The sequence below is a fragment of the Solanum dulcamara genome, chromosome 10 (genome assembly GCF_947179165.1).
Source record: "Solanum dulcamara chromosome 10, daSolDulc1.2, whole genome shotgun sequence".
Taxonomy (NCBI): Eukaryota; Viridiplantae; Streptophyta; class Magnoliopsida; order Solanales; family Solanaceae; genus Solanum; species Solanum dulcamara.
Genome location: NC_077246.1, coordinates 14,023,488 through 14,038,414, shown reverse-complemented (window position 1 = coordinate 14,038,414; position 14,927 = coordinate 14,023,488). Strand labels below are relative to the sequence as shown.

Below are 14,927 nucleotides of genomic sequence, written 5' to 3'. Positions count from 1 at the left end.
ATCCATCCAAATTTCCATGTTTGGATGTATCATCGGTATATTCCAGATGATTCACATATGCTCCAGTGTGGTTCAGTTGAGTTAGATGATCGTCTAACCTTTTTGGAGGATCCAGATGTCATTGTCAGGACCCAACTCCATAGGCCGTGACTGGGGTCCGACCTGGACTCCCGTATACAAAATTATCAACTATAAGAACTATACACAAGAATCAAGAGGGTGATAGCAAATTCATCTACATATAGTCTCTTTCATTTGCATCATGTCATGCAAGGGCATGCAAGCCGACAAGGCTACCATTGGGAAGGGGACGTTCTGAAACATAAGTCGCACTAGTACAGCTGAACCACATATGGCTGGATCATATTTACACACACCCACACACATGTCTACATACCTCTAAGAATATCAATAGTAATGTATGACGGGATAGGGCCCCGTCGTACCCTTGGATAAATACATATATCACTAGATCTTTCCCCAAAAGGCTAGGCTCCGAGACAATGGAGCACTTCCAAAACAGCTGAGCGGAAAGCCTAAGCCAGCAGATCTTCGAAATAAGTACCTGAACCTGCGAGCATGAAATGCAGCCCTCTCTTCCCCCCCTCCCCCCGAGGAAAGGGGGGTTAGTACGATATATGTATTGAGTATAAAAAGCATAACATTTCATAAACGAAGTCACATCTGAAGTAGGGATCCAGGAAATAAATATGATACTCAATAAGGCACTGTACTTGTATCCTACGAGACAAATCGTGCACATCATTATCATATATCGCACTCATCCCATTATGGGGCTCGAGGCCATAATCGTATATATACCTCAACACCACATCATCATATTATATCATTGCCTACATATACCATACACGACCCTTTATGGGACTCGGTGTCATTATATTATCATATATCGTACCCGGCCCTTTATGGGACTCGGTGTCATAATCATCATATACCGTACCCAGACCTTTATGGGACTCGGTGTCATAATCATCATATACCTTACCTGACCTTTTATGGGACTCGGTGTCATAATCATCCTATTATCATCTAAGACTCAATAAAACAATCATACTGGACTATCCTTTGAGGTTCAGAATGGTACTTGTACCAAGTGCCCTCTAAGTGTCATTAGGGGTCGTATCAACAAGAGTCTCAGGAATCATAGGCATTTATCAAGTAATGCCAAATGGCTTATGAAATCAGAGGCATTGGTCGTCATAAAGTCCTTAGGAATAGGATCTTATCAAAGTAAGGACATGAGTCACTATAGCGTCTATGAGCATATGGACTTCTACACGCCAATTCTTATTTTACATACAGAAGGCTCGAGGGTAGTAGCTAAACTACCATAAGATCATTAACATCAGAAAATGAGTAACAGACAAGAATCCTATTCAGAACTTAAGAATGATTACCCCAGCTTGTATACATATCACTTACTTTTAGGATATGCAAAACGAGAAGAGAGGATAGTTTACGTACTTACTACTTTCCATCACATAGAAGCCTTGAGAGACAATAACTCAACTAGTATAGGAGTTCTACCATCGAGAAGTGAATGAGACTTATGGACCATACTTGGAATTTTAAGAATAGAATTACTCCCAAATTTCATACACATCTCATACTTATGCTAAGACATACCAAGAAAAAGAAGTTAGCTTCACATACTTACTACCCTCCATCATATAGAAGTCTTGAGAGCCGTAGCTCCATTTTTATGGAAGTTCTAACATTAAGAAGTTGGTAAGGCTCATAAATCTTGCTCGGAGCTTTATGGATGGGATACTCTCCAAAGCTCGCATCATGTGGTAGACATGCCAAAAGAAGAGAAAGGATAAGCTTTACATACTTATGCCAATGACATGCCAAGAGAATAGAAAGGATAGGCTTCACATACTTATGCCAACGACATGCCAAGAGAAAGAAAGATAGCTTTACCTACTTATGCCAAAAACATGCTAAAAGAAAGGAGGTAGCTTCACATACTTATGCCAACGACATGCCAAGAGAAAGAAAGATAACTTTACCTACTTATGCCAAAAACATGCCAAAAGAAATGAGGTATCTTCACATACTTATGCCAACAACATGCCAAGAGAAAGAAAGATAGCTTTACCTATTTATGCCAAAAACATGCCAAAAGAAAGAAGGTAGCTTCTCATACCTCTTATGGATTATTCTTAACACGTTCACCTCGTCGCCTCTTGAACATATTTAACATAAAATTAATACTAAGGTTAATGACCTTTCATTTTCTAATTTCCAACTCTACACCCAAGTAGTCATAGGAACCATTTCCTTATCCATTTCCCTCGACTAGCTTATTACTAGTTCTGAAGTTGTCAAACATTGGGCAGCATCTCCCCTATAACTTGTCCTATCCAACTGTTAATCTTAGCAGCCATATTACCAACAACAAACAACAGCTATGTATACAATCAAATCACCTCAACATTACTCAATACAAATTCCAAACAACTAGCTCAAAACTACAATACCAAAATAAAGTTCTTAGCCTTTATTTCGTAAAATCTTTTATCATACGCAATGGAGGGTCGTGTGGCTGATACCATCATCACCCACACCCCTTTTTTATTACTTTAAATCCCTTCAACGCACAATTAAACCACCCCCAACCTGCAGCACCACAACAACAACACACTACTCGACTTCGATTTACCTACTACAACTTCAATTTAGTTTGTTTCTAACGTCAAGCATCCTTATACACTTTTTCCATTTCCAGACTCATTTAAGACATGTAATATACCCCATAAAAATATTATAAACTTAAATTTGAAAGGGAAAGCTTTACCTTGTCCGAAACTCGCCAAAACTTGCCTCGAAAGCTCTTTTAGCGCGACTGAAATGTCGTGGCTGTTTGTTGTCCATTTGAGACTGATCCAAACCATAAATTTACATTAATAACGCCTTCATACCTTTAGGTTATACCCCATATAATTAATTCACAGAACGTAATTGGAGAACTTACCTTTTTCTCCTCCCAAAACCTTAGCTCTTTCTTCTCTCTAGCTTAAGATCCTCTTCTCTTCTTTTTGTTTTTCTAGACTATTCTTGGATGAAGATAAGACTTATTGGATAATTATGAACTTAAAGTCATACATTATATATATATAGGCCACTTTAGGAGGTGACACGTGTCAAGCCCCAAGTGGTGACATATGTCAAGCCCTCATAGGGCCAACACACCACCTTCTCCACTTAGGGGATGCCACATGGAAGGTGGGACCCACCCCCTTGATGCATCTTCTGCCATGTGGCACCTCTAGTTGCTGCCACATGCCACTCTCCCATACTGCCAAGTATCACTCTCTTCTTCTCCTCGTGGGTTCGTAATCTCGTCTTGCTTTACGAACCTATGTAGTCCTTGCTACGTAAGCTTGGTATGTACTCAAGTAGTTTAAGTACGTAAGATTTCCAAGTTGGTAGCTTAAGTAAGTAGTCGAGTCGTATGACTCATTATTTGGATTCTTAAGACCCTATTTCCAATCTTCTCTATTATAGGCTATCTCATTCTCCCTACCTTAGAGTTATTTGATAATGTCATAGATTATCTGGCTCACATGGTGACTTCTAAGAAGCTTAAGAACTTGAGAAGCTTAAAAAGCTTAAGAACGCGTTCCAAGGTACAAAAGTACGGGGTGTAACAGCCATTCTAGCTAGAGATGTGAGGCGGCTGTGAACCAGAGTCATTCCTGTGGTTAGGGTCTTTTGGAGGCATCATCTAATCGAGGAGTCTATCTAGGACATCGAGCAGGAGATGCAAGAGAAATTCCCTATCTTATTTGAGAGTTCAAGTACCTTTTGACTCTTACTTTCATGGACAAAAGTTATTTTAGTAGTAGATATTGTAGTCACCCTCGAGGTCAATTTTGAGTCAGTTTCCTCTTTTTCTTGTTTAGAACATTCCTATAGTGACCCCAAGTCATTTATGACTTGATGATACTAACTATTCCTATGATCGGCATGAGTCTCGAGGCTTTTGGTGCGAGTTTGGACCTTAGGCATTTTCCCTTTTTTATTCGGCCTAAGTTTGACCTTGGTCAAAATCAATCCTAGAATATCAATTTTTGTCTAAGATGGCCTTTCATGTGCTTCTAGAGGCTTCCAATGTAATATCAATGCTCACTATGGAATTAGCTAAGAATGATACTTAGGTGTGGGACCCACTTTTTTTGATATAACCTTGAATGGAAATTTTGACCATGCCATTGTGTTCGAAACATCTAATTTGATGGGGTAGCATAGTTTGTTTTCATGCAAGGGATTCCGAACGAATCCCGAGCATCCCGTTAGAGAGTTTTACATTGCTAAAATTCAATAGGTGCAACTATGTCTGATGCCTTCTCTAAAGAGACCCTGGCTCCACTTTAGCAACCCTCGCTTAAGCGGCTAGGGCATCGCAAAACTGATGCAAGCTAGCTAGGCGGGTGCTGCTTTAGCGGCCGGTGGAGTAATTGGAAAGTGTTGGAGAATCTTTGCAATAAACCTCTTCCTTATCTTAAATGGTGATCCTTATGTATGGCTCGATTTTGGGTTGTTCCTTGGCTACTTAGGACGTTTCACGGAGTCAATTCTGGAAGTTTTGGCATGGGTTCCACATTCCAATTTTAGACTCCTAAATTAGTCTTTCTCTGGTTTTAGTAATTTGAGTATCTATATGATTGTATTAACGTTGTAAGTTTTTTTTTAATAGTGTGGCATCGTTGGGAGGCCGTTCAGAAGGGGAAAGGTCTGGAATCTTGACTTTGGAGCATGCATTATCGATTTACATGTAGTCTACGACTGCCCTCTCCTTAGATTGAGCTTGATTATGTGAAAGTATGAAGATTAGTTATAATTTTGTTGGGTTAGGTGCTTGATCATGCCTAATAGTGTCGAAATCGAGTTTCAGACTATTTTTGGGTAATATCAGGTACTTGTGAGCATGTTCCTTATCTTATTGTGATCACCCATGCCTTGTGACTTTGTAATTGTTGTTGTTCTGGGTTACTACTTGACTTGCTTACTATGGCTTATAATTGGTGTGATCATGAGATGAGTCAAATATAAACAGATTACTAAATGAATAAGTTAAATATTCCAACAAAAATAAAACAACCTTTATAAATAACTGAAATAAAAGTACAAAAGCACAAATGGATTGAAAAATGAAACAAATTAACATAAAACTATAAAAAAACAACATGAAAAATAACGATAGAAAAACATAAGAATTACACTATCAATCGAGGTTCTTGTAATGTCTATTATCTCCAGCACAGATTCTAGCGCCTTATGTTGGTGCATATCCACTATTATTTTCATCCCCTGGACAAATATAATTGTGTTTAGCAGCCATAGTCTCAACAAACCACATGTCATTGATCAAATCTTCCATCTCATTTGGTAACTGATTTTGGTTTGTGATCTTGAAGTTTGAGGGACAAATTTGAGGCTGAGAAGGCTGACCTTGTTGATTGACCTTTTCCTTTCTCTCATGAAGTTTCGCTATCAGATTAGAAGAAAACTTTAATAAACCTTGAATTTCCCTAGTCGAAAGTTCAGCGATACTCTTTCCCTCCACAAGTTGATTGAAGAGGATTTCCATTTCCTTCTCCTCATTCATTTTTTCTATTTTCTTAATATTTTCTTCTTTCTCATCCACTTTTGTTGAAAGATAAGCTTCATGTGTCATTAACTTTTTAAGCCTATCGTACACAGGAAAATTTGAATATCTCATTAATATCTCCTTAGCCTGATTTGTAGATTTCCAAACAATGGGTTGGATTTCTCCTGGGCTAAAAATAATAATCGCAACATCGATACCACATAAAATAGAAAACTCTTCTGCTTTCTTGAATAAACTTGTTACTCTTTTGTCAAGAAGAGATTTTCTTACATTTTTACTACAGTTTCTAGTATGCCTAAGCCTTTTTCTATCCATATTTGATACTTTTAAGGAGTAGAATACATAAATAGTGAGAAGGTATGTGCCTTTTATAGATGTCTAACATGAGTTGGTACTGCTGGCCATCAAGAAATTTTAACTTTATTGAGACATTTTTGTTAAAATATTAAATTAACAGATTTGCATAATCTGATTCTAAGAAAATTATTATACTTTTTCTTCAAAAATTGAAAATTGTTAAACTTCTTATTCCATGATTATTTTGGAGTTAGAAAGTGCAAATAATTAACTTGTGGCACGATAACATTTGGTAGAAAAGTTTTTCCATGAAAAATATGTTAGCTTATTCTTAGAAAATATTTTTGAATCATGTTTCAATATTTGAATTGAATTTTTTATGTGTTTTAGTTGTGCAATCCATAGGAAAAAGTATGAAAATTAGAGATTGATGATAACTTTTTAGATTAAAGGTTAACAATATTGTACTTATTAAATTAAGTCATGAAATATGAGTCGAGAATTAAGAAAAGAAAAATAATTTATTTTTCATAAATAAGAGATGTCATTGTAATTGTTTTATTATTTTTTGGAAAAATAATAATTTTCAAAACTATGTTAATCGAATACCAAAAAAAAATGTTGGGAAATTTTTTGTCCATTTTGCCAAATATATGCACCTCTAGTATATTATAACTTACCTATAGTTATGCACTAAAGTTTTCGATATTGTCATCGGATATCTCAAATTTTATGATAGTCTGAAGTCAAGAGTAATTTAGGTCTCTTAATTATCGATCAACTTTATTTTAGTTTTTGTACTATTTAACTAAACACATTGCACCTTCAATTATTTCAAATGTGTATTTTTTACTCATTAATTATTAATTATTCCATCATTTAATTTTCCATGTCTGATGTTAAGCATGTAATGACACTAATATTTCAGGGTAATTTTTGTTTAAGAAGAGCCAAAGTTTACACAATTTCTACATAAGAGGATTAAAGACAAATTTGAATTAATTAAAGGTTAAATATGCTTATTCATACAATAATAGGACTGAAATTAAAATATATTAATACTTGACAGATCAGAGTGCAATTTCTCCTTATAATTTTGTATTTAGTTAGTTTAAGTAATTATTTGACCAATTAATAATGACATTGCCATTTTAGACTCCTAAATAGTATCTAGTCAAATTAGGTATTGTGTTAATATTTTTACCTATTTTAATGATACAAACATGATATAATTTTAATATTTTACCATTCATAATCATATAATTATGACTTTTCTATATTACAGCAAGAAACCAAAAAATATTTATAATTGAGAGAACAAAGTGTTATTATCCCTAGTAGTTTTGTTTTTTAGGCATTTTAGTAATCATTTAAGACTAAAATGATCAATTGGTAATGACATTACCATTTTAGACTCCTAAATAGTATCTAGTCAAATTAGATATATTTTAATAGTTTTACCTATTTTAATCACACAAACATGATATAATTTTAATAATTTACCATTCATAATCATATAATGAATGGTATGTGCCTTTTATAGATGTCTAACATGAATTGGTACTGCTGGCCATCAAGAAATTTTAACTTTATTGAGATATTTTTGTTAAAATATTAAATTAACATATTTGCATAATCTGATTCCAAGAAAATTATTATACTTTTTCTTCAAAAATTGAATATTGTTAAACTTCTTATTCCATGATTATTTTGGAGTTAGAAAGTGCAAATAATTAACTTGTGGCACGATAACATTTGGTAGAAAAGTTTTTCCATGAAAAATATGTTAGCTTATTCTTAGAAAATATTTTTGAATCATGTTTCAATATTTGAATTGAATTTTTTAGTGTGTTTTAGTTGTGCAATCCATAGGAAAAAGTATGAAAATTAGAGATTGATGATAACTTTTTAGATTAAAGGTTAACAATATTGTACTTGTTAAATTAAGTCATGAAATATGAGTCGAGAATTTAGGAAAAACAAAATTTATTTTTCATAAATAAGAGATGTCATTGTAATTGTTTTATTATATTTTGGAAAAAAAATAATTTTCAAAACTATGTTAATCGAATACCAAAAAAAAAAGTTGGGAATTTTTTTGTCCATTTTGCCAAATATATGCACCTCTAGTATATTATAACTTACATATAGCTATGCACTAAAGTTTTCGGTATTGTCATCAAATATCTCAAATTTTATGGTAGTCTAAAGTCAAGAGTACTTCAGATCTCTTAATTATCGATCAACTTTATTTTAGTTCTTGTACTATTTGAGTAAACACATTACACCTTCAATTATTTCAAATGTGTATTTTTTACTCATTAATTATTAATTGTTCCATCATTTAATTTTCCATGTCTGATGTTAAGCATGTAATGACACTAATATTTCAGGGTAATTTTTGTTTAAGAAGAGCCAAAGTTTACACAATTTCTACATAAGAGGATTAAAGAAAAATTTGAATTAATTAAAGGTTAAATATGCTTATTCATACAATAACTGGACTGAAATTAAAATATATTAATACTTGACAGATCAGAGTGCACTTTCTCCTTATAATTTTGTATTTAGGTATTTTAAGTAATCATTTGACCAATTAATAATGACATTACCATTTTAAAATCCTAAATAGTATCTAGTAAAATTAGGTATTGTGTTAATATTTTTACCTATTTTAATCATACAAACATGATATAATTTTAATATTTTACCATTCATAATCATATAATTATGACTTTTCTATATTACAGCAAGAAACCAAAAAATATTTATAATTGAGAGAACAAAGTGTTATTATCCCTAGTAATTTTCTTTTTTAGGCATTTTAGTAATCATCTAAGACTAAAATGATCAATTGGTAATGACATTACCATTTTAGACTCCTAAATAGTAGCTAGTCAAATTAGATATATTTTAATAATTTTACCTATTTTAATCACACAAACATGATATAATTTTAATATTTTATCATTCATAATCATATAATTATGACTTTTCCATATTACAAGAAAAAGAACAAACAGAAACTACTTATAATTGAGAGAGCAAAGTGTTATTATCCCAATAATTTTATTTATTAGGCATTTGAAGTAATCATCTAAGACTAAAATGACCAATTGGTAATGACATTGCCATTTTAGATTCCTAATCAATGTCTAGTCCAATAGGATAATGTTTAGTACTTTTACCTGTTAAATCATTCAAACTGGCTATGCTTTTAATATTTTACCATTCATAATTATATATTTATGACTTTCATATTATAAAAAAAGATTAATATTTAATAATAAATTAAGAGGGAAGTGTTATTATCCTCGATAAATTTTCTTATTTAGGCATTTGAAGTAACCATCTAAGGCTAAATTGACCAATTGATGATGATGTTTTCTTATCCCACCTTGATTCTCCTATTAATTTTGTAATTTGGTTATTCTTGTATAGTTTCTCCCTTAAACTCATTACTCATCGTTCCAAGTTACAGGTTGGCTTGCGTACGGTTAGTTATAGTAGATTTCATCATGACCCAAATTTTCGAATCGTGACAAGTTGGTATCAGCGCCCCATGTTCATCGGTCTCACTTGTATAGAGCTAATTCCTAGTAGAGTCCCGTGGATCAATGCAGAGACGTTCATGTTCTATCTTCAGGAGGCTACGAGGCATCATTAGGAAGATCCTCTCATTTGTATTTCTTTTTGTAGCGAGTGTCTTTAAGGTTTCATGGAATCTCACTTATTTCATTCTTTCGTGGGATGGCTCGCATGCACGATGCAACAACCTGGGACGATGCACCCGGGCCCATAAATAGGGCACTAGTTAGAGGTAGAGGATGACCTCGAGGTCGTGCGATACTGCAATACTGGGCATTATAGGAGGACTCCATAGCCAGTGGTGGAGCCTCAGGCAGCTTATGTTCCTCCACAACGAGTGGGACTAAGACCAACCTTGCTGCCACCTACACCATCTATTGCTCCAGACCTTGAGGCGGCTATCATCCAGTTATTAACAATATTAGAGGTATGCAACATGCCCCAACTCCATTTGCACCAGCACCAGAGAGTCATCCTATAGCAGCAACTCCTTAGGTTAAGCCCACTAGCACATGTTGTCTCCCAACTAGTTCTAGCGGTTGAGGCTATGTCATTGGAGGAGCAGAAGATGTTCAAAGAATTCTTGAGACTATCTCCATCGAGGTTTTCTAGGGCGATTGGAGAAGTTGCTCACTTGTTTATAATTTAGGTCTAGAAAAGTTGAGAGGAGATGACATTACCACATATTAGCTTTATGGGCCCACAAGGCAGTGGTGGTGCTCGTACTTAATGACTAGACAAGCTTTATCTCTTTAAGTATCTTGGGCAGAGTCTTTAGAGGCCTTCTTAGCCAGGTTCATTATGCAGAGTGTCATAGATAGACTCCTTGATCAATTATTGAGGTTGGAGCACAGTTTCATGAATATTTCTGAGTATAAGGTGAGGTCTCACGATCTATCTGCCATGCTATGATGCTATTGCCTATCGAGAAGGGGAGGATTTGATATTTTGTTCGTGGGTTAAGGTGTTAGTTACGGATTGAGACCGAGTCTTTGGCTTCACCGATCCACTTTTTTTTTGATATTTTTGACCATGTTCATACTATGGAGCATCTCCATTGCAAAACCCATAAGGAAATGATAAGAGGGCTCGACATCATGGAAGCTATACTGGATCCCAGTCTAAGGGTACAAATTCTTATGATAGGCCTCGTCAATAGTTTCAACAGAGGCATTCCAGCCGGCCTTTTCAGGTGGCACTTCATGCTTTAGAGGGTGATTAACACATGCAGGGTGGTCCTAGCATGGGCTAGGGTTTGAGAGATTTACATTCAAGTTCTGTAGGTTATAGAGGTTGTTATTATGTGGGTCATTCTTCTCAGGTTTTATATGATTGTGGTAAACTTATTGATTTGGTTTTATTGAGTTGGGCTGACCTTATTGAGTTGGATATATTAGATTTTGACATTATTTTGGGCATGGTCTGGTTATCCCCTCATTGTGCAGTCTTAGATCGCTAAGCTAAGACTGGTTACTTTAGCCATGCTTGGTATCCCTCTGGTTGTACGGAAGGGATTTGTTAGTCGCATAATGACTAGGGTTATTTCTTATAATCGGACACAAAGATCTGTTACTAATGGTTGATTAGCTTACTTGCTTATGTATAGGATGTTAGTAGGGAGGGCTCTGCCGTTAATTCAATCTCCAATGTGCTAGAGTTTGCATATGTGTTCCCCGTAGACCTAGTGTCAGAACTTGGGAGGGTACCATAGGCATGGCCGGTACTTGCGAACCTCTTGGACAATTCACACATTCATTCATCAACACTCTATTAGAGGAACACTAAACTCGTCAAGAAAACTACTCATGAGATTATGCCAAAGACAAAAAATCCTTCTAAAATAATCAAATCGACAAAACTAATATGAATGAAACTAGCCAAAAAGACCAACCAATCGACAACATTAACAATCTAGTGTATGAAGTCTCTATCAACTATCTAAGTGGTGCCAATAACAGGTTCATGGCTACCTCAAATCAAATGAATACAACTAAACTCAAAATCTAGAAAGATAAATGTGGCATCCGCTGAAAGCAAGGAGGACTCAACAACCAGCTCAATACGAATAGATCCTCAATGATGAGCCTTTTAATGATCTCTAGCACCTCTCTATGCATTATAAAATGATGTAGGCCCAAATGAACATCAGTACATGAAATATATGAGTATGTAATATAGTATAATGAAATATGCATAAGGTAGAATAATATCAACTCAAGTAACTAAATTAGGAGAAAAGAAATCAACCAAGATGTCATAAGTCTAAACAAGAGTAGGATTTATACAGAGACCAATCATATACAATCCAATCCAATCCATTCCAATCAAAATACTATCAATACCTATATGAGAATTTCTCTTATCGAAAAACTATCACTTATGAGCCGGTGATATTACAACAAGCCGACGTTGTTGCCAAGTCCGCTCAATACCTTGCCAGGTTAAGAACAAATCAACTAATCATAGATCCAAAAACCAATCAAGTCTTATCATGTCAGGACAATAAAATAAAAAATATCTGACTTGGCGATTCAATCCTCTCCTATGTTTGGCGAGGTAGTTCCTAGGTTGGAGAAATTATTTACTCTTATCCAATTCGGTGCTCGATACTCCTCCCAAGACTCAAAGCTCATAATACAATCAATCCAATCAAACCAAATCAATAAGTTTCAATTGGAGTCTTACCAGTTCATCAGTTCAATCAATCAATCCTTTCAACCAATCAATTTCCCTATCGTTCAAAATAATTTATTTAAGAGAATTTTGGATAATTATTTATGATAAAATTCAGTTGGGACCATTCACTTGGGTTTAATCATGAAAATATAAAGGACTATCAAGTTCATCAACACTACCATCATGCTCACATCTCAATCACAATTTATGCATTCATAATTTTAAGTCTCTAGACTCAACCTGAAGCATATACATGAAATATCATGCAATATGCTATTAGGGTTTATGAAAACAAGTAGTTCAATTCATTCGTTCAAGGAAATCATTCATAGAAAAGCATGAATTTATCTATAATTAGTAAAACGAGTTAATTTTTAGAAAAGAAATTCTCAAGAAGCACATTAGTGGGGACTCAATCCAATTACAATCAACCTATCACAATAATGGACACATGGAGGAACAATGTCCATATTTTTGTTCAGCCTTACATACCTAGAATATGTATAATAATAGAACTTGAAAGGGTGAAAGTGTACGCTTGAACTCTAACCTCTTTCTCTTCTCCAATCCTTGTTCTCCAATAAACAACGTGTTTAATAAGAGTATTACGCATTCAGGGTACTGATAGGGGACGCAAAATAGTCCCAAAACTTTGAAGTTTTATTTTGGAAAGGGTGGAAAAAGACCAATCTACACTTCATTAAAGACTTAAATTGGTCATCTAGGAGTTATCATTATGACTCGTAAGAACTTTGATGAATCCTAAGATTCAATCATAGGACAGGGATGGAAAAAGAAAGGGTCTACAACTCAGTTCAATGAGTCATAAGCCACTCGACAAGTCATAGACACGCCTAGGCCTATAGGTTTTCAAAACTCTGAGAAATAATGAGTCTCTGAAGTTCTCTACGGGTCGTTGTGACATCCCTGCTCTTTTAGTGGAGACTAAGGACGAATTTCAGATCATTTCCAAAAGTTCAAGAGTTCATATCTATCTGAATTTTAACCTTTTTGGAGTTATTCAAATATTGGATTGTGGGAAATTGTTAGGAGAACATATGAGAAGCTTTTGGAAAGTGTTGGGGAAGCGTTGTTGGACGTAAATTTCCAGTATTAGCTATTTTTATTGTTCATGATTACACTAAAAATTAGATTGTTATTGCATGTTCGTGTTTGGACTGTTCCGAGCCCCAAATTATATACATTTAGGATCACATATTCGGAGAAATATTTAGGACCTTTGTGTATGCTTAGACTAGTATTTCTATATACTTGCATTAGTTGGAGCCATTAGGCCTTGCTTTCACTTCGAGGTCGACTCGGATTACTTAGCTCCTTGAAGAGTAGAAAAGAAAACTTAGATATGGTAGTTTGACCCTTAGATTAGGTGTTGACTCAGCTTGATGACCTTTTACTCTTCCCTCTCTTCCTTTGGTTTGTTTGTGGATGATTTGAGCTCTGGGATTCTTTTTGCAATTCGGGGTTAGATTGGGTCAAGCTTGAAGTGTTGAACAAATTAACTATGGATGGACGACATTCAACGGTGACTCGTGATCATAGCTTGATGTCGACACCCTTAGCAACTACATTGATACTTTTGCGGGTATCTAGATTCAAGGTTTGGACTCAAACACGTTGATACTTTCTGCGGGCATCCATATTCAAGGTTTGGCCTCGATTATGTCAATATCTTAACCGAGCATCTCGATTAAAGTTTAGTCCTTGATTGTACCAATACTCTTGAAGAGCATCCAACTTAAAGTTTGCCTCTGTACTTCCAAATTCTATTGGTTCGGGTTAAGGTTCTGGTGCTACATTGTCCATCCATGGATTTGTGGGTTCAGTTCTCAATCATTGGTTCAGTCCTAAGTAGTTTAGATATTCTAGGTACACTTAGGACTTATGAGGGTCAACTAGGGTTTTAATTTAACTTGCGCACGAGCATACCTTCCGGGTTTATGGGAGCCCAGTTAGGTGTAGTTAGCTTGTAGATTTTCTTAGTTAGTCCTTTTACACTTATGTGAATTTCTTTACTTAGATTTCCTCTCTTGACATTTGTTCTGTTCTCTTCCTTCTTTTCATATTGCCTTAACTTTTCAAGCTTAGTTGGTCTAAGATACCTACTGGGTACCTATTGTTTTAGTACTCATACTACACCCTGTATCTATTTTCGTAAAGCAGGTCGAAGAACCAGTTATCGGTATTGATTCAGGCCAGCTGCAGTCTTCATAGAAGATGACGGTGAGCACTTGGCCTCTCAGGATCTTCCTATCTCTACTTGTATGTATTTGATTATCTTTTGCTTTTCGAGACAATATTTATTTCTGTGGGACCTTATTGGGACTTGTATTAGTATTTTGTAGTAGCTTTGTACTTATGACTTCCAGGTTCTGGGAGGGATATTATATTTTATTATTTATAGTTATTCGTTGTTATTTTTGTTATTTCTTTAGTATTTGTTATTACTGTACCTTAATCCCATTACTTATAGATCCGAGGTACAAATTAGTTTACCTACTGGTGGGTTATAGTAGGTTTCATCACGACTCGCTAGGTGAAATATCCCAATTTTTGAGAAATAGCTTTTTCTGTGAAAATGACCATTTTTCCTTTCCCTGCTGCATTTTCATACTTTTTCTATGATGTGGGGATTGTTGCCATGGTTCCCAATGCATTCGGGTGTGATTTTTGCAATTTGAGGCCTTGAGAGGGAAGTTTCATTAATAGA

At 35.0% G+C, this 14,927-nt stretch overlaps 1 protein-coding gene across 1 annotated transcript; it reads right to left on the bottom strand.

The window, feature by feature from the left end:
- Positions 1-5,302: 5,302 nt before the first annotated feature.
- On the bottom strand, positions 5,303-5,953 carry LOC129905052 (agamous-like MADS-box protein AGL92). The gene has a single exon (XM_055980437.1). The coding sequence runs from the start codon at positions 5,951-5,953 to the stop codon at positions 5,303-5,305; it is 651 nt and encodes a 216-aa protein (XP_055836412.1).
- Between the last annotated feature and the right edge of the window lie 8,974 nt (positions 5,954-14,927).